This window comes from Epinephelus fuscoguttatus, linkage group LG2 (genome assembly GCF_011397635.1).
Source record: "Epinephelus fuscoguttatus linkage group LG2, E.fuscoguttatus.final_Chr_v1".
Taxonomy (NCBI): Eukaryota; Metazoa; Chordata; class Actinopteri; order Perciformes; family Serranidae; genus Epinephelus; species Epinephelus fuscoguttatus.
The window spans coordinates 46,019,274-46,040,881 of NC_064753.1; the positions used below are offsets into that span (position 1 = coordinate 46,019,274).

At 38.2% G+C, this 21,608-nt stretch overlaps 1 protein-coding gene and 1 long non-coding RNA gene across 3 annotated transcripts in view; one reads left to right on the top strand and one right to left on the bottom strand.

The window, feature by feature from the left end:
• The first annotated feature begins 203 nt into the window (after positions 1 to 203).
• Positions 204 to 4,766, top strand: LOC125880012 (uncharacterized). The gene is made up of 3 exons (XR_007448006.1): positions 204 to 275; positions 2,120 to 2,211; positions 4,649 to 4,766. It is a non-coding gene; the product is annotated as an uncharacterized LOC125880012 (long non-coding RNA).
• The window catches only part of LOC125879618 (protein kinase C-binding protein NELL1-like), a 455,619-nt gene continuing 434,284 nt past the window's right edge, over positions 274 to 21,608 (bottom strand). For both annotated transcript variants that reach the window (XM_049561591.1, XM_049561583.1), the window contains 4 exons: positions 17,578 to 17,771; positions 7,393 to 7,569; positions 4,636 to 4,860; positions 274 to 1,620 (listed from right to left, as the gene is read on the bottom strand). In XM_049561591.1, the coding sequence (XP_049417548.1) occupies positions 1,570 to 1,620; positions 4,636 to 4,860; positions 7,393 to 7,569; positions 17,578 to 17,771 (647 nt within the window). In that variant the 3' untranslated portion in view covers positions 274 to 1,569. The remainder of the gene's footprint in view (positions 1,621 to 4,635; positions 4,861 to 7,392; positions 7,570 to 17,577; positions 17,772 to 21,608) is intronic.

Below are 21,608 nucleotides of genomic sequence, written 5' to 3' on the forward strand. Positions count from 1 at the left end.
GTGAGGACTGCCAGTTGCAACCAGCTGAAACTTCTGCAGGTTAGAATTCCTTCGTTTTTCTTTGTTCAGAAGGGTTTAACCAGGAGCCAAATTATCTGAATAAATTAGTTTCAGGTTATAAATAGTGTTTTTCCAATGCTTTTGTTGCAAATGTCCCGATCTAAGTCAGTGGTTGGTTTGTGTTTTAGGCTACTGCAGAAACATGGTTGCTCAACATGACAATCTCTGTGGACGAGGACCTGCTCCATATGAAGTTATAAACAGCTCATTCTAAGGTAATGTAAACTGGTTTTATATTCCATTTCTGTTCATATATCCCCCTAAATCCTACACACTGAACCTTTAAGTCAGTAATTTCCAAGTTGCCCTTAAACAAAACGTTAATATACCAGTGAAAACTAAAACAAGTATGACAACATCCAGGTTTACAGTTAAATTCGGATGGTTCACTTCAAATCATGGTGAACAACTGGGAAACAGTTTATCAATTTAAATGCTCCATTAGACAACTGACTTATGGTAAGGTAGGTGTATTTAGATACAGGAATGCAGGTGATGTGTTGTCATAAAATATTTACATGGCATGTAAGGAAAGTTATGCACCCTTGATTGATTTGCATGTTCAGCCACAGAACCTTAAAAAAACCTAAAAGTAAAGACCAAGTTTAACTAAGATTTCTTCACTTCCTTTCTACAGTGGCTTTGTTTGGTTTTAATGTTTTATGTATCTGTCAGGGATGAATGTGGGACACAGTTGTTTGAAAAAATATCAGTGATAAAATATGGGATTGTTGACTTGGATCAAAGACAAAGAAAACCGTCTTGAGGTTCGGCTGAAGTGTCTGTCAAAGCTGAATGTAATAAATATTTGCCGAAATAACAAAGAAGTCACTTCTATCAAAAAAAGTTTGTATTGAGTTTGAAACATAATCACACTTAAAAGTCATTTTTGTTACATTCCTGGGTGTTATTTCTACATCAAACTATCTGCTGCTTCAGTAACGTCAGCCTTGCATCCTGATGATGTTATTTCACAGAGCGAAATATAAAATTAGGGTGCATAACTTTTGGTTACAGCAGTAATAAATGTTTTATGATGACGTCCTCGATGCAACAGTGGGTCTACATTTTTCAACATAGAGAGCTGGAGCTTCTCAACATCTGTCCAGCTGTGAATCCTCTTTACACTCAGCTGCTTGTCTCTGGTTCGGGCTTTGAGACGTTAACGCCAAACAGCTTTCCTCAAGACATTTAGTGAAATGGAAACAACACAAAGACACATACACAACACAGTGACTGTGGTGAGAGCGACCATGGCCTCAGTCTCTGCCTGAGCCACACACACACGCTCACACTGTTTGAGTTACGGCGTAAAAGAACAGCCTTAACACTCCAGTCTGTCCAGTGCATGTTTGTATTTTCTGTGCACACGCTGGCATGCACATGTGTGCGCAAGTCTCTTTTATGAATCCAAGGGGAGAGTCGTCAGATGGAGAAGTGGGGCGTGGCAGTCCCGCAGTGAGGGGAGGAGAGTAGGAGTACGGAGAGGAGGACAGGAGGAGGAGAGCGTTAGTTGTTCTGAAGGCAGTCGAGATCCACTGAGCAGCAGACATTCCCATTCTGAGCAGGGCAGCATGAAAAGACAGGAGAGAGGATACAGAGAATATTAAATATTCTATAATGAATATGCCGTACAAGGCACAACACAACTCAGAGCCTGGCTGGCCACACTTAGTCAAAATATTGAGACTGAATACAGAGGGGAACTTCACATGACGTAAACAATATTACTAGTCTAATGTCCCCAGACCAAATCGCAAATGCCAGTTTAAGCCTTAACACACCGAGTACCTATTTCTTAAATGCATTTTTTTAATTCGCCATCCAATATTGTATTCACAGCGAAAATTTCACAATACAAGGCAAAATGGAAAAACACATTTGCTCCCTTGCTTCCCTTGACTGGAGGTCTAGGCCGTTGCCAGTCTCCTGCTCGTGTCTTGCATTTGACAACACGGCTACCCAAGTTAGGAAATTATACCCTGTGGCTATGAAGTTGCACTCTGCTGTAAGAATTATCATTTCTGCACAGGCTAATGTTAACTTGTCTCTCTTGCAGATGTGTGTGTCCTGCAGGTTACGCCACATTTTCTTCCCTGTTGCTTGGTCAAGGAACTCTCTAAAGGCTCATGACGGATGCAGAAAGACACAGTAAGTCAAACCTGTTTTGAAAACTTTAACATTAGTTTCAGAGTCAGCATGTAAACGTGAGGTATTTATTTTTAAACACGAGACAACTTTGGACAGAAACTGTAAGAGCCATGTTGTAGGCAACTGGACTTGTTTGAGTTCCTTGAAGATGTTTCACCTCTCATCCAACAGGCTTCTTCAGTTCTAACAGACTGGTGCAGAGTCGCAGGGTTTAAACTGTGGTCACATGTGAGCTCTGAGTTTCAGAGTCATGAGGGTCAAATGGGTCCAGGTGAGAATGGGTGTTAAAGGGATAGTGCACCCAAAAATGAAAATTCACCCATTATCTACTCACCCATATGCCGAGGGAGGCTCAGGTGAAGTTTTAGAGTCCTCACATCACTTCCAGCGATCCAAGGGGAGAGGGAGCAGCAACACAACTCCACCTAATGGAGGCTGACGGCGCCCCAGATTTAAACGTCCAAAAACACATAATTGAAACCACAAAATATCTCCATACTGCTCGTCCGTAGTGATCCAAGTGTCCTCATTGTAGCCTGCAGCTCTTTCTGCCTGTCTGTGCACCGCACTCATGTGCGTGCTTGTGCGAGACCTTGAGACATGGACACCGCGTTCATGAATGTTCACCTGCTTTCTCTGGTCTCTCATGCAAGCGCAGAGTACAGAGAGGCAGTCAGAGCTGCAGGCTACAATGAGGCTAAAAACAGAGTTCAAATGATGTTTTTCCAAACAACTTTTTATGTCGGGGCTTCAGGACACTTGGATCACTACGGACGAGCAGTATGGAGATATTTTGTGGTTTCAATTATGTGTTTTTGGACGTTTGAATCTGGGGCGCCGTCAGCCTCCATTAGGTGGAGTTGTGTTGCTACCTCCTCTCCCCTTGGATCGCCGGAAGAGTCGTGAGGACTCTAAAACTTCACCTGAGCCTCCCTCGGCATATGGGTGAGTAGATAATGGCTGAATTTTCATTTTTGGGTGCACTATCCCTTTAAAGGGTTCACACCCACACTGAGTTCAAGGCCTGAGACTCCGCACCAGTCCGTTAGAACTGAAGAAACTCAGATAAGTCCAGTTGCCTACAATATAGCATTTAGGATTACCATGACCTGGATGACTCAGAATCTTCACTGACGCTGAAGACAAAAATACAGACTTGGTGTGCAAAGGTCTGAGTCTGAAACCTCTCAGGTCATTTTTCAATATCCAGGGAGCATTATAAACAGCCGTACATCAAAATGCCTCTGGATGCAATTAGACAGACCAACAACCAATCAGAGTAATGCAAAATTATAAACCGACTACAGTGTGTGGAGACGTGCTGTGATGCTGCACCATCAACATGTCTATGAACAAAAGTTGTTTTCAGCCATCAAAATTTGAAAAATAGTACTTTATCAGATTGTTCCACAGCAACTTTATGCTTGCTGTAGTGCTGTAGAGGCCAGTATCTAAAATCCTTATCTGCACGGCCTGATATCAGATGTGTTTATGATTTGGCTGACCTGATCCTTCAACGGAAGGACGATAGATAGCTGACCGGGTAATGGGGCCTGTACGCTTTGGCTGTCTTAGGTGAGGTCCCCTGCTGGTCAGAGGCAAACTGAGTCTTTACCAATAGTGATGCTGCTCACTGGTGGCAGAGTGAAGTGCAGTAGCTCTGCCAGTAGCTATCACCACTTGCTGTGACCACAGTGTGAGTGAGCACACCAGCTGCTGTGACTTTTGTTTTTCTCTTTTAAGCTAAAAGAATTTGCCCAAGTGCACAAAGTTTACTATTTCAGTTTGTGTAACCGCTAAAGAAAATAACTGGCATGTGATGCTGACTATGGTTTCAGCCCACGTAATTGATGTGCTTCTTTTTAGCTCATTTAAATTTTGATGGCTGAAAAATAAAGCAGAACTGAGGGATGACAGAATATTTTTACTAAATGTGTGGAGATGATGAGTTAGGGTGACATGTTCCTGACACAGTGATCTGCATATTTTGTTCTTTTATAATGAGAATGTACCTTACATCATCTGTGACAGTCAGATATTGTATATCCTCCATCACACATTGGATAAAGTCACTATAACAGTTTCCACCTTGGGGAATTTTCATCAATAGCTTGTAATGGCAGCCATTATCTGCAACACTGTGACGATATGAAGGAATTCAAAGATTGACACGAACGGGAACTGAATCAAGCTTTTTATATCCCAAAACTACAAGGACAATGGTCCCGCTGAAGGGACCGACAAATTGCAGCTCAAAAACAGGAAAACCACGCATTAATTATTTCTGAGAAACAAGTTTAAGTCCAAATTTATATGTTGTGAACTTTTGTTTGAGCACTAAACGATCCAAGCTAGTTTTAATTCAAACACAGATGCTGCACAGGAAAGCAAACCTTCATTATTGTTGCTGTTGCTTTGGCCTACCTTACACTTGCAGGTGGTACAGGGTGAGTTGGGCATATGCCATGTGTCTCCACTGAGGCGGACGGCGCCTGCGGGGTCCTGACACGTCTGCCGGATGTCATACGACAGGTTGTCGGCCAGGCAGGGGTCTGTGACGCAGCGCGGGCAACACTCACCCTCCACCACCGCTGTGTACTCGCACATCAACACAGGGCAAACCAGAGGCCAGCAGTCCACCTCCCCCTCCTGAGTGAGGTAAAAAAACAAAAAACAAAGGTGACACAAGTGATACTGTGTGTTGTTGTTGTTTTTCTCCTTATGTGTGAATCAGCTGATCTGGCAACTTCAGTTACAGCTCACACGCTGATTTGTTGCCACATTTCTAATTAGAGAGGTGATAATTATCTGAGCCCTCCGCTCACGCTTACACACACAGCTGAGCAGCAGATCAGGCCCAGGTACTAAACAAAGCCCAGCACTGAGCGTCATGTTGATGTTCTGTGTTTAGGATGTCACCTGTTACTTCTTACAAACCTGTTTCACCACACTCAGGGATTTAAAGCAGCTACAGGGGACTTTTATTTTGTGTTGATTTTGGTAGCCCATGTTCCCATGAGCTACTCTGTCTCATGTTTCAAAGATCTTAATCTATGGAGCTAAATCAGGGCCAAAAGTTTTAATAATTAAAGAAATTGAAAAATAAAAATTTGAAAAATATAAAATATATTCAAACTAAAACATACATGTAGGAAAGTTTTTTCAGGTTAAATATAATTTTGATTCATTTCTGGAATTTTTTGAATGAATTATTCATTTTCAGTTTTCACTTTCATATATATTTGAATTTCGCTCTTTTCAGTCACAGACTTTTTTGCAAAGTTTACGTTAGCTGGTATATGCCAGCCTTTGGCAAAACATTATCAAGGAGGGTCAAAGCCAGAAATCTGAAACTGAAAAAATCTGAAAACATAACATCTGCAACTAAAAAGAGCAAGACTTCAAATATTGAAAAAATATATGAAAGTGAAAACTGTCCAGCACTGAATCAACATTAGATTTCACCTGGGGGGGAAAAAAAACCCTTTCCTACACTTATTTTTAGTTTTAATACATTGTTGTATTTTTCAAAATTCAAAAAACCTAACCTAACTTTTTCAATTTTGAATTCTTGATTCAAATTATCAAAACTTTTGGCCCTGATTTAGCTCCACATTAATCTGGCTTGTGCATGCATTTGTTTTGGAAGCAACTAAAAGAAAAATGCAAACAAACTGTTTTTATTTTATTTATTTATTTTTTTCCTTTTTCAGACACAGCTGCAGGATGCATCGCAATGAGGTAATTTATTTATTTGTGGCTGTGTAAGATTAATAACTGTATTATGACAACAGTGAAACAAGGTCAACTTTGATTCAGCCCCCAATGTAAATTCATATTTTGATGTAAAGACACATCTCACAATGTATTTGATGAACAGACAAACATATTTCATTCCTGTCTGGGAGAGAGAGGGCCAACTTAGGGTTCGATTCTGAACCATTTCAAATCCTGAAATTCTTTCCATGTGTTGAAAGACTGACCAAGGTTGACTCTGTTTTCACCTGTGCTCTGTCACTTTGGCTTTTTGTTGCTGTTTGTTTGTTCTTTGGGTCATATTTTTTCTCTTTGCTGAGCCTGCCCCTCTCAGCCATAACCACAAAATCTTAAAGTATCCTCCTGCTTCCTTTCAACTTGCAGACATTTCTGTACTCATGAACAAACTTTGCCTTGGAAATGTAAACAGGCTCTTGTGTGCCATAAATTGTTCCATTTGATTTTGTGGAGAATCATACCTGGCAACACGCATTAAAAACATTAAGAACAGACTGTTTCAAGTTGTCTCTCTGTTGCCAGGAAACTACACTGTTGGTCCACTTAGACTTTCAGTCCAGCCACTACTGCACATAAACTAAAAAATAAAATACACACTGTGGGAAATGGCCAAATTAGTTTTAGGACCTTGCTCCTCAATGTTAGGTTGGTCCCTTCGAAAAGGTACAAACCTGATGTCAAAAATAAAAGCCTGGAGCATTCAAACGAAAGAACTGGACACTGATGGAAAACTCCAGGGTCTGTACAATTATTTCATTACTGGTATGTTTCACAATTGGTTGGAGAATAAAATTGTCAAGACAGAAAAACAGCAAATGCTTCTCTCCTTCTCTGTAAACTGTTGGCTAGCGATCGTTAGTTTGAATTTCGGTAATGAAATACGTTTTTCGATGGTGTCCACATCTTTTGAACGCTGCACTTCACGCTGATTTGTTTCTGTTGGGAATCGGTGGACTTACAATTGTGCCTAGTCGAAGGGAACACTATGCAGTTGAGCTACAAGGTTGTTTGCTTATGTGGATCATAAAGAGCCATCAGTGTTTTATAACCCGTTAAAAACTCCTTGTAGCTGCATGTTGGTGAAGGTTCTCAGTCATCCAGGTCATGGTAATCTGCATGGTAATCTTAAGTGCTGTATCGCAGGCAACTGGACTTGAGTTTCTTGAGGATGGCCAGGTGGGTCAACGACTCACATGTGACCTCAACGACTCTGTAAGGGTTCATGCCCACGCACCAGTCTGTTAGAACTGAAGAAGCCTCTTGAATGAGAGGTGAAACATCTTCAAGACACTCAAGCAAATCCAGTTGCCTACATTACAGCACTAAAGAGCTGCTTTAATATGAAGATCAGCTGTTGGCAAAACACATGCAGCTTCTGTGTAAACGTGTGTATTTCTGTGTACGTACCATGCAGCGGCACTGCTGGCAGCCATACAGCCAGGATGCTCCACTGCGGTAGAGTGTGCGTCCACTCTGGTCCAGACACTGGCTGCTGGGCCTGTTGTCACAGCCGGGGCAGCAGAACAGATCCTCGTCTGGGTCTCCACAGTCACAGGGTCTCCTCCTGCAATACGTCTGCCCGTCCTGCAGGACAGAAGTCACAGCATCAGAGAGAAAACAGACTTTGGTCTTATGGTCTTTTTTTATTAATGTAATGAAGAATGTACTTGAAACTTCACCACCTTGGTGTCATACATAACTAGACATTGGAGCCATGCAGTGTGCGAGCAATCTTTTTTTTTTTTTTTTTTTAATTTGAAAACAGACTTCGGTCATGATAGTGGCCCTGAGATACTGTATCTAGCAGACTTCAAAGAAATAGTGCCAACAAAGACCTCAACACATGTCACCTCACTCCCTGGACTGTAAAGTACTGTTCCAGCAATTCTTTAACATTGAATAGGGGGGTCACGCTGCGTTCAACAGCTGCTGAAACTGAAAGCTTTCACCGTTCTGGTTACAGTGAAGGGGTTTAAGGATTCCCTGTCGCCTTGAATGTCGTTTCAGAGCCTTTTCATCTCTGAGAAGAGCACAGTCCTAGAGAGAACACTGAATGCTTGACATTTGATTTTGCCTTGAAGGCCTTACATGCCTTACAAACATACTGAATCTCAGTAGAAAAAATAAAGCACGTCATGATTCAAAGGCCCCCATCAGACAAATCCTAGACTTCAGGATATGATCAAGGTGCATATATGACACCTCCCTCAGACGCCTTTAGGGAGAGCTAGTTAACAATTTTGCACACTGGGTCATCCAGGCGTATAATTCAAGGCCAGCATACCTACGGAGGTTTTAATGTCTTGTAGCAGCTCTCACATCTCCATTTCCTACCAGCAATTTATTAGAGCCATGAATGAAGCCAGAATGTGTTAGAAGGTTGGTGTCTGGGCTGGCGTGTAAAGTCAAATGCAGACGAATCTGCTGGATGTGGGAGCCTGCCGAGCTGCCGTGTCCCTGGCTCTCTGTCGCTTCGCAGGAAAAAACTTTATGGTCCATTTTACTCACCACAGCCAGCACTGTCTGGCCCGGGGACGACATTGTAATGGAGATGTAAAAATGTTACATAAAATGGCTGTTAGAAAATGTATGGGAGCCATAAAATCATTCCGCATACCATTAAAAGGGCAATACAGAGCCAATGTTTTATCGATGCATATTGTCCTGCTACAGTAACCGCCGAGTCCCAGGGTAGCAATACCGATGGCCTTGGTCTTTACAGTTATGGCCCTTGACTTGCTGGGAAATTACTGCCAATTGTACCGTGCCGGCAGGACGTATGAAGGCAAACTGTTCATTTTTATGCCAAGAATAAGACCAGGCATGAATGCTAATGCTGCGCTGTTGTGCTAACCAAAACAACATCGTTATACAGCCTTTTTGTGTCACCAACTTTATGATGAATTTGATGACTGTGGGTGACATTTTCTTTAATCAGGAGGTATGACTTGTTTTCAATAGAGTCCTTGAGCCAGGTATTCCTCTCCAGTGTATTTTTCTGAGGATAATCTAATTTAAGATCATTTCATCTCTATTAAATCACTTCTGTAGAACTCTAAAATCTAATTCTCTAATTTAACTCAATTCCTTCTTTCATTTCCCTTCAAATAAAACTTTAAAACTAAAAAAATAACTATATATAATAATAATAATAATAATAATAACTAAATAACTAAAAATAAAACTACCTTACATCTCATGTGCTCAAGAGTTTCTACAAACTCTTTCCTGCTCTGCCCACTGTCCTCTCCCTCTCATGCACCTCTGTCTCTTCCACTTGCCCTGTCTGGCATCCACGTTTTTCAATCATATCGAGCCAATCAACCCTCCTCTCATGTTCAACAAACCAATCCACAGTTTCTCTCAGACTCTGATTGCCTTTTTCTCTCACCTTCACAAACCAAAGCAACTGTGGATCCTGAGGGCGTCCAGTATTAGCAGAGTGTCACACTTGTGTCTCTTTTCTCCACTCTATCTTTATCGGTCTATTTTTGCCACAACAGCTCTCGAGTCTGAAACCCAAAATTTCCTTGTGAATGTATGTTAATAGATGGCAACTGAACTGGAGTAGAGCCTAGTACGGCTTTGCATACAGTGATTAAAATGAGCTGATATGCACATTATGTTGTAAAACTAGGGCTGCCCCCTAATAGTTGATGTTAGATGATCACAAAGGTAAGTCGCAGAAAAAATTAATAATTTGGAGACACACCATGTCACGCACCGGTGTTTGTTAAGGTTGCTTAGCAACCTCAGAAGCAACCTGCCACCGCGCTCTTGAAAGCTGACACAGAAAAGGCACAACAGTAGCGCTCAGTGCCCGATCTATAATATAACATGTCGGGCAGGAAATCCAAAGTGTGGGATCATTTTGAGAAGGTGAAGGACGAACCCAAGGTGATATGTAAACTCATCTTCATTGGTTGACTACAAACATGACGTATCATCTGAAACATGGAAGTAGCTACATGCTACATGTTTTATATTTCTCTGTAATGTAGCACAGTGTTAACAATGTTATTGATACTATTCTTTCTCACACCTTCAACTCAAACCACCAAAATGTATCCTTTAATAAGTAAATTAATATCTTGACTCCATACGATACTTTGACGTTTTTTCATGTTTTTTGACGACATGCTTTACTATGATGTCTTTGGGTGATGACATACGATGACATGCTGTACTATGACGTTTTGGGGTGATTTTGAGGACATGCTATACTCTGATGTTTTTCCATGATTTTTGAAGACATACCATACTATGTTGTTGTTTTTTTTTATTTTTTTTATTTGGTGATATTTGATGACATACTATACTATGCTGTTTTTTCATGATTTTTGGCGATATATTATACTGTGACATTTTTTCATGATTTTTGATGACATACTATACCATGTCGGTTTTTTTTGTTTTTTTCTGATATTTGCTGACATACTATACTATGACATTTTTCATGATTTTTGATGACATGCTATACTATGACGTTTTTTCACAATTTTTGACGACTACTACGACCTTTTTTTCAATATTTGCTGACATACTATACTATGACATTTTTCATGATTTTTGATGACATGCTATACTAGGACGTTTTTTCACAATTTTTGATGACTACTACGACCTTTTTTTCAATATTTTTGACGACATGCTATGCTATGACATTTTTTCACAATTTTTGACGACATACTTTACTATGGCGTCTTTGGGTGATGACATACGATGACATGATTTCTGATGACATGCTGTACTATGACGTTTTGGGGTGATTTTGAGGACATGCTATACTTTGACGTTTTTTCATGATTTTTGACGACATACTATACTATGACGTATTTTCATGATTTTTGACGACATGCTATACTATGACGTATTTTCATGACTTTTGATGACATACTATACTATGACGTTTTTTCATGATTTTGGACAACATACTATACTATGACGTATTTTCATGACCTTTGATGACATACTATACTAGGAGGTTTTTTCATGATTTTTGACAACATGCTATACTATGATGTTTTTTCATGATTTTGGATGACATATTATACTGTGATGTTTTTTCATGACCTTTGATGACCTACCGCATGATTTACATTTACTATGGGGAATTTTCATGACTTTTTCTCCTATACCATGATGCTTTTTCCTTGGACAACATACTATACAGGCAGTATTTTCATGAACCTTTGATGACATACTAAACTAGGAGGTTTTTTCATGATTTTTGACAACATGCTAGAACCTATGAGTTATCACCATGATTTTGGACAACATACTATCCTGAGCGACGATTTTCGGATCAGCACCTTGATGACATACGACAGAGACTGCCTCTGAAACCACAGCTCTTTCCAGCGTTCCTCTGCAGGCGAACAAAAGCAACACACCACAAAGCCACTCTTTCTTCCATTCATTGAAGGATCTGTAATGTAACTGGGCATAGCTTTATCACAGCTGTACAGGCTGAGCAAGACTGTGTAACTTGTTGTATGTGATTTAATGCTGTTTCTTGAGTAATCGTTGTGATTGTTTGCTAATGCTGTTCACTGTTAGCCATTTTGTTTTGTAGGCCAAACAGCCCCTTTGATTACCACACCTCTCACTGTCTCTCTCTCTCTCCCTCTCTCTCTCTCTCTCACACACACACACACACACACACACACACACGCACAACAAGCTTGTATATTGTTGGTTAGAATTTGTGTGTTTCATTTGCTTTGCTTCTTTTATGAATAAATATATATTTTTCGGAATCATACCTGCTGTCTGTTTTAATGTTGCATTAGAGTGAATGAATAGTCAACCTCTGCTAAGTCAAGAACTCCGAAATCCTCCAGGCTTTACTATTAAATTTGGTTACTGTTATTAATTTAATTATTAAAAAAAATTCCAAATTGATAGTCAAGCGAATTTTATGAGACTGATATCTTTAACTAGCTATCATTTTCCCTTTTCAGATATGGTGCCTCATGAGGTGATTTACTGTAAATTAAGTTATATTATTTAACATAATCATCATACTATACTATGACGTTTTTTCATGATTTTTGATGACATACTCTACTATGACGTTTTTCACAATATTTGACAACAGTATACTATCATGTTTTTTTTTGTGATTTCTGACGACATATACTATGTTTGTTTGGGGATTTTTGAGAAAATAATAATCATAATAATAATGACTTTATTAAGGACACAGAGAGGTCCAAAGCATACCACACAAAACAAACAAAACACACACACACACACACACACATATATATATATATATATATATATATATGTATATATATATATATATAAATAAAAAAGAAAAAAACAAAAAGCCAAGAAATACCCAACACGTCATTATACAAATTCATAAAAATGGACAGATTTCAATGAACTGCACCCACAAACAAGCTGGAGTGCCAGTGGCCCCACAGTCTAGATGAAAACCTGACTGAGCTCAGCTCAGGGTTGGCAAAGGCCTGGATGTTGCCATTGTCTGAGACAGAGAGACTGCACATATATCAATATATAAGATTACGTGCTAAAGAAGGGTAAGTAGGCACACCAACACTTACAAACATTTGGCTGGCACTACACCATTGTGGAAGTTTTAGAAGCAGTCTCATGCCATCATCATTAGCGCTTTGGGGTTGCATTTTTGATGTATGAAAGGCGCTATATAAATAAAGTTTGATTGATTGATTGATAGACCACTCTGAGTCTTCGCATTTTGCTCTTCCTATATTATTATTATTATTATTATTATTTCATGTTTTTTGTCGACATACTATACGATGATGTTTTTTTCATCATTTTGGAGGACACACTATACTATGACATTTTTCATGATTTTTTGATGACATACTATACTATGATGTTTTTTCATCATTTTGTAAGACATACTATACTATGACCTTTTTTTTCATGATTTTTGACAACGTACTATGATGTATTTTCATCATTTTGGACGACATACTATGACTTTTTTTTCATGATTTTTGACAACATACTATATACTATGACGTTTTTTTCATGATTTTTGACAACATACTATACTATGACGTTTTTTCATGATTTTGTAAGACATACTATACTATGACTTTTTTTTCATGATTTTTGACAACATACTATGATGTATTTTCATCATTTTGGACGACATACTATACTATGACGTTTTTTTCATGATTTTTGACGACATGCTATACTATGACGTATTTTCATGACCTTTGATGACATACTATACTAGGAGGTTTTTTCATGATTTTTGACAACATGCTATACTATGATGTTTTTTCATTATTTTTGACTACATACTATCCTATGACGTATTTTCATGACCTTTGATGACATACTATACTATGACATTTTTTCATGATTTTTTGCGACATATACTATGATGTTTTTTTCATGATTTTGAACGACATGCTATACTAGGAGGTTTTTTCATGATTTTTAACGACATACCATACTATGTAGCCTGGATACACCTCCCATGACTGTAACTAAGAGTCGACTAATAGCTCTAAGACCTCCGACTTCTGGTCAACCAGGAAAGCCCTATGTAAAACACACAAAAAAATTTCAGCCCAACAGTGGTAAACTACTGTTCATTAGAAATATTGCTGCTAAAGGACGTATTTTCATGATTTTTGACAACAAACTACACTATGATGTTTTTTCATGGTTTTTGGCGACATATTATATTATGATGTTATTTCATGATTTTTGATGACATACTACACTATGACGTATTTTCATGATTTTTGGCGACATACTATACTATGATGTTTTTTCATGATTTTTGACTACATACTATACTGTGACGTATTTTCATGACCTTTGATGAAATACTATACTATGTACTCTTTGCTTTGATTTTTGGACAACATAACTATACTAGCCTGAGTTCATGACCTTTGATGACATACTATACTATGAAGTGAATCTGATTTTTTGATCATCATGCTATACTTGAGGAGCATTTTCATGACCTTTGATGACATACTATACTATGACGTTTTTTCATGATTTTGGACAACATACTATACTATGACGTATTTTCATGACCTTTGATGACATACTATACTATGACGTTTTTTTCATGATTTTTGACAACATACTATACTATGACATTTTTTCATGATTTTTGGTGACATACTATACTATGAAGTTTTTTCATCATTTTGGACGACATACTATACTATGACGTTTTTTTCATGAGCCTTTTTGGGAAAACGAAGATACAATGAAGAGGAATTTTCATGACCTTTGATGACATACTATACTATGATGTTTTTTCATGATTTTGGACAACATACTATACTATGATGTTTTTTCATGATTTTTGACGACATGCTATACTATGACATATTTTCATGACCTTTGATGATATACTATACTAGGAGGTTTTTTCATGATTTTTGACAACATGCTATACTATGATGTTTTTTCATTATTTTTGACTACATACTATCCTGTAGTTTTAACAATTTTCATGACCTTTGATGACATACTATACTATGACATTTTTTCATGATTTTTTGCGACATATTATACTATGATGTTTTTTCATGATTTTGAACGACATGCTATACTAGGAGGTTTTTTCATGATTTTTAACGACATACCATACTATGACGTTTTTTCGAGATGTGATGCGATGACTCGTGGGCGAAGAGTCGACTAATGGCTCTAAATGACGACTTCTGAACAACCAGGAAAGCCCTATGTAAAACACACAAAAAAATTTCAGCCCAACAGTGGTAAACTACTGTTCATTAGAAATATTGCTGCTAAAGGACATATTTTCATGATTTTTGACAACAAACTACACTATGATGTTTTTTCATGGTTTTTGGCGACATATTATATTATGATGTTATTTCATGATTTTTGACGACATACTACACTATGACGTATTTTCATGATTTTTGGCGATATACTATACTATGACATTTTTTCATGATTTTTGACTACATACTATACTGTGACGTTTTTTCATGACCTTTGATGACATACTATACTATGACGTTTTTTCATGATTTTTGACGACATACTATACTATGACGTATTTTCATGACCTTTGATGACATACTATACTATGACGTTTTTTTCATGATTTTTGACGACATGCTATACTATGACGTATTTTCATGACCTTTGATGACATACTATACTATGACGTTTTTTCATGATTTTGGACAACATACTATACTATGACGTATTTTCATGACCTTTGATGACATACTATACTATGACGTTTTTTTCATGATTTTGGACGACATGCTATACTATGACGTATTTTCATGACCTTTGGTGACATACTATACTATGAAGTTTTTTCATCATTTTGGACGACATACTATACTATGACGTTTTTTTCATGATTTTTGACGACATGCTATACTATGACGTATTTTCATGACCTTTGATGACATACTATACTATGACGTTTTTTCATGATTTTGGACAACATACTATACTATGATGTTTTTTCATTATTTTTGACTACATACTATCCTATGACGTATTTTCATGACCTTTGATGACATACTATACTATGACATTTTTTCATGATTTTTTGCGACATATTATACTATGATGTTTTTTCATGATTTTGAACGACATGCTATACTAGGAGGTTTTTTCATGATTTTTAAAAAAATGGACTACCATACTATGCGTTTCTGTACAGAATGATGTTTTGGGGATGAGATGACTGCGTGGGCGAAGAGTCGACTAATGGCTCTAAATGACGACTTCTGAACAACCAGGAAAGCCCTATGTAAAACACACAAAAAAATTTCAGCCCAACAGTGGTAAACTACTGTTCATTAGAAATATTGCTGCTAAAGGACATATTTTCATGATTTTTGACAACAAACTACACTATGATGTTTTTTCATGGTTTTTGGCGACATATTATACTATGATGTTATTTCATGATTTTTGATGACATACTACACTATGACTACGACAGACTGCTTGAAGACACTCTGCCTCTGAAACGCTCCCAGCTGAGGATGTTTGCGTTCAGACGGTCATCAGTGTGTAAATATGTTACATGAACTGGACCCAGTTTCAGTTCATGAGACCTTATGGGGGAGGCATCCTGCAGAGGAAGCCACCGCAGGATAGAAATAACTGGATAACATGATTTAATTGACCAGATATGGGCTGTTATAGTTTACACTTATTATGACAGAGAAATGACAGTAATATAGATGCAATAATACATGTGTTGAGTCATGATACACAGCTATCATAGAATCTGCTTTAGTTTACTATTATTTACCAGAGTAGTTCCTGTAAAACTTCTTAGTGGTAAATTTTGAATTTTATAAGCCTATGAAGCATTATTTGAACCACCGCCTTCAGCTGTCATTTTTTTTTCTTCCAAATATCCCTCTGTGTCTGTTTTATATTAATCTCACTCACTTGTCCTCACCTTGCCAAAGACAAATCTGATCAATAACTCCCTTTCCTGCGGCCACACCGTGCTGCCTCGCTCTGACTCCTGAGCACAGACGTGAGTTGTTAAGCTGCCACAAATATTTGTCAGAATGTAATGCAGGCTAATGAAAAACAGATGGAAGCACTGAGGTGCTTTTTCCTTGAGTTGACCCTGTGTGATGCTTAATTTGGTGTCCTGAGGCCGTTCTGTGGTTAGAAAAGTTTTGTATTTTTGTGTTTGCTTCACAGCAATCAATACAAATGTTGGCTGACTCAACTCCAGGAAGTTACATGTGCTCAGAGGTGTAGGTAAAGACTGACATTACGAAAACAAGATTTGAGGTCTTTATGGAATAATTCCAGTTTATTAACAACTTGGGTCATATTTTAGTAGTTTTGCCAATCACTTCTATCCATTCTTATAACATCCTACATCCTAATTTAATTGGTAAGATCTGGGAACACAGCAACATGAATAAAATGAGTCTGAAGGGCGGGGAAACATGAGCAGTCAGATGATCATAGAGGTTTTAGTCAAACTTGAGCAGGATTTATACTTCTGTGCCGAATCAATGCCATACCTTACACTGTAGCCTGGCATACACCTCCCCAGAAATGTAACTAAATGTCACAGCAATGCAGACCTCCCGTCTATTTCTGTAAGCTGAAACCATTTCCCTCAGTGGAAACAAAGCTTTAATTTACTTTAATTCACAGAGAAGAAACAATAAATTGTGAAGACAATAATAACATTTCAAAACTTGTGTGTGATTTATCCTGACTTCACATGAGCAAAGGAAATCTCTGCTATTCGATAGGCTAATTTATACAATGTAAAATGCAATAGGCTTGTGCTAATAATGTTAGCATGTTGTATTTATTTGGAAAATGTGTTTTTTCAGTGAACCTTGTGAGTTGTAATGCGGCCGAATTTTGTAACATTACCTTTGTTTTACCTTTTGAATATCAAGCTCTCACACTTTGTAGACTTGTAAGGTGACAGTTAAAAGTTTGTACTCTGCTGCTTTGAATTTTAGATCATAACTATGATGAAAGCCTGAGTTAAGATCCTCCAGCAGGTCGTGAACACCAGTATTACCCAGTGAAGTGAATCTGTATTTGTGTGATCATCATCTGTACCTTGCAGGAGCATATAGCACAGCGGTCAAAGCTGGGTTTCCAGTCCTCTCCGTTGCGTCTGATTCCATCTTCCTGTGGGCAGTCGCCGCCGCAGCCTGGACCAGACGTACACACGCAGTCGTAGCCTCCCGGGAGGTTCACACACACGCTGTCATTCCAGCAGGTATGTGTCTGCAAACTGCACTCGTCGACGTCTGGGCAACAAAAACAACAAAAACAAGTGTGTGTGTTTCACAGTCCTGCCAGTTTTGTTGTAGAGACAGTACAAAACAAGGTCAAATGAGCCTTTGTGGGGAAAACTAAGATCAACAAGAAGAGGAAGGTTCAACCTAACAGTCAGAAACACAGACTTCATCGTGTTTTTATTCATGCTTTTAGTATTTATGCAAGTTATGATGTTTGCTTGTTGTATTCTATTGTTTTATTTTCTCTCTGACCATGAAAAAAGTTCCGTCCATTTGGAAATACACAACATGTTTGCCTATTAAACCTTATGAAGTTGTCACATTATACGTTATAGGACAAGGGTAATGAAGGTCAATAGTTTTTTGCTCTTGACCAAAATGTGTCCTGTAGTTTTAACAATTTCCACTTTTATCACCTATAAAGACTGTTTTATTGTCCAAAATTGTCAAAATTACGAAGCAGTGTCAAATATTTGAGAACTTTCTTGGAGCCAAGGACCCAAGACGTCTTATAAAAACATGTTTGTAGGCTATTTGTCATTGACCGGACCGGAATGTTAGTGTTACTAATAAATTGAAGCTGAGCAAGAGCAGTGTGCGGGATTTTTTATTCAAGGACTCAGTGATTAAAAACAAATACACTTCATGCATTTGAATGAGAGCACTTCGAACAGTATCTTGGCCTGGTGTGGCCAGGATGTTGCAATTGCAGCAATTAACACAAATTCAACCAAACCCAATAAATTCTTTGCAACCTTGTTATTTTGTCCCATCACTGCAACTTTACCACAAATCTGACTATTTAGAACGGGCAAAATCTCATTTCATTGTAGAGCAGTGTGCGGCGTATTTAATCGCTCAGCCCACTACTGCTGTGGGACCACAGCTCTGAACCTAGGAAACAGTCACTCTCACTCACTCACACACACACACAGTGACGGGGTTAACTGTTAGCATCACATGGCTAACGTTACCCAGAAGTCATTAACAGGTTTAACGACAGAGTCGAGCGGTGTCTGTGTCGCTGCGAGACTAAAGGCCTTTGCACACTGAGCATATTTTTTATGTCCAATATTGTCGCATGTCTAAAAATAAATACGACCTTTCATAATTCAAATAGCTGCTTTCAACAGGTCAGAGACTAATATTCAGGTGGATGATGATGAAGAGGAGGAGGATGTGGACCACACACAGACTGTGGAGACAGAGAAGAAGGACAGCTCCGCCCCTTCATGCAGCTGTGGTGCCAAATGTAAGACACAGAGGGAGTGATGACAGTCAGATAGGTAACTCCAGTGGAGAGAGGCGAAGGAGGAAATATGTCTTTTCATTCTGTCACGTGTTGCAAATTTTCACAACAAATAGAACAATACAACGCATGTGGATTCTGTGTGGAACAATTTTTAAGGATAACGGATTAAGGAAATGCATCCCAAAAAAAAAATGGACTCAATGTGCAAGGTTTCTGTACAGAATGATGTTTTGGGGATGAGAATAACTGCTGTAAAATCAGACATTTGAGGAAATAGCATTCCCCAAAACAGCTCATGAAATCCTAAAGGGACTGACAGTTGACTTTGATACACACAAACTTCACAGAGTAACCTACTCATTTGTTTGCCAAATAAAGTTTGCTTGAATTTTAATCCATGTTTGAATCATGTTAACTGTAAGTGTTTCTTCCCCACACAGCTGTGACAGTGTTGGACAAAGCACATGTGCCACAGCGTGACACCCATTCTCAGCTCTGCACAGGGAAACCTTCACTTATTCTGTGGTTGACATTTACTTTTAATGATATGTTCTAGGTCCTCACATTACTGTGGTGCCCAGCAGGTATCAGGTATAATATTTGCAATAGTATGTGTTGTGCTCAAATTAATATTTCAGCCCTCAAGTCATGGCCTCAAATTAATTGCATTCAGTTATCATAGCGTTACAGTACAGACTGGATTACAGGTTGTTGTGGTCAGTTACAGAGGAGCAGCAGAGTGTTAGTGACAATATAGAGGTGTCTTTCATTTACTGAATCAGTTCCCACAAATTAATGGTGTAGCATTCCCTCTCTGCACAGTATCACACAAATGCTGCTACGTATAGGGTGCAAAACAAACTGTAAACATATGACACCTACCATACTGTATATATCAGGCTTTGGCTACTAACCACAACACTGTGTTGTCTCTGTCAGTTCCTACTCATATTCTAACAGACAGCAGATTGATTTTTTCTCTGTCTTGATTCTTTCAAACAAATTATGTGCATTATTATTGGAAAGAAGAAATTTCAGGGTGTCTACGGGTGTCAGACAGTTAAATTTAATGCTGTTTAAGACCCTTTCAAGACACCTTGTAACCAAATTTAGGACAGATTGGACATATCATGTTTTATTTGTTACTTGTATGTGGTCTTGTGCAGAGGAGGGTGTTATGTAGGATTACAGCTATTTGAGTGAGTTAAGTTGATCTACATTTTGCCAACAGGTAAGTGCAAGTATGAAGTAAAATGACAGTTTTCTAGTTTATTTAAAGATTTGTAACATTAGAAATGTCGACTATTGCATAAAAAGCTTCATTTATTTCCACTAAAAGAAATTAAAAGATATATAAATTAACTTGGATAAAATATTTTTAGTAGTAAAGACCTTATAAATTCAAATTGAAGACTATTTAATGACTTTTAAGGCCTTATCGCTGTAATATTAAAGACATTTAAATTTTAACAATTTGTGTATTTGTAACCAAAGGTCATGGCTCAGGGGTCATGGTACTGTGCAGGCAGCTGCTTGCAGAATACATGGTATATAGACTGATGCACGTAATCTGGAACCAAAGCTCAGAAGCGTTAAGTTCCAGTGGTGAATAAAAAGGCAAAAAAAGAATACTTTTAGCCATACACCATTAGCAACATGTGCTGAGGTTTTGCGGGACAGGCTGGTGCTAATAACGTTAGCATGTTGCATTTGTTTGGAAAACGTGTTTAGTATGAGACAGTTGTCTTGTCAGTGAACCTTGTGAGTTGTAATGGAGCCAAATTTTGTTTTACGTTACCTTTGTTAAATGTTGCTGTTGTCCCTGGTTTCATATGAGTAGAGGAAAAGTTCACTAGCTGCTAGGCTAATTTATACAATGTAAAATGCCATAGGCTTGTGCTAAAAACATTAGCATGTTGTATTTGTGGGGAAAATGTGTCCAGATAAAGACAAGTGTTTGTCTGTGAATGTTGCGAGTTATAGTGAAGCTAATTTGTATACTTGTAACTGAAACTGTCTCCATTAAGCCGTTTAATGTGTGTTTCATTTGTGTTTAATGTGTGTTTTGAATCAACTTAACTTTACAGCATTCACAGAAACCCTGATGCCAACTAGAGTTTTGGAGGTGTAGAGAGAGCTGTGTACAAGACAAGGACAGTGTGCCAGCATTGCTCCCCTTAAGGGGTACTTATGTAAATGGAAACACATCCAACATGTTTAAAGACATTCAACAGCATCACTGAGATGATACACGTTTGGGTGTTTGGAAGTTTAAATACAGCCGAGGCTGAACTGGTTGAAACACACTTATTGTTTCTTATCTTTTTTTATGTTAATATTTATTTTGTATTTTTAATTTCATACCCTAAGAGTTGCTTTTCAGATTTACAGCCTGTTGTAACCTGTTGTTGCCTTTTGGAAAGGTGTACTTTCAGTGTTGGTACAGGGTAATACTGAGCTGTTCAAAGTGCTGAATATTTTTTATAACGAAAATAGTTTACCAAAGTTACATGTCAGCAAAGTCACAAGTTTGCAGCAACAGGAGTTTATCTCTTTGTCTCTTGCACTCCCATCTGTTCAAAATAAATATAATA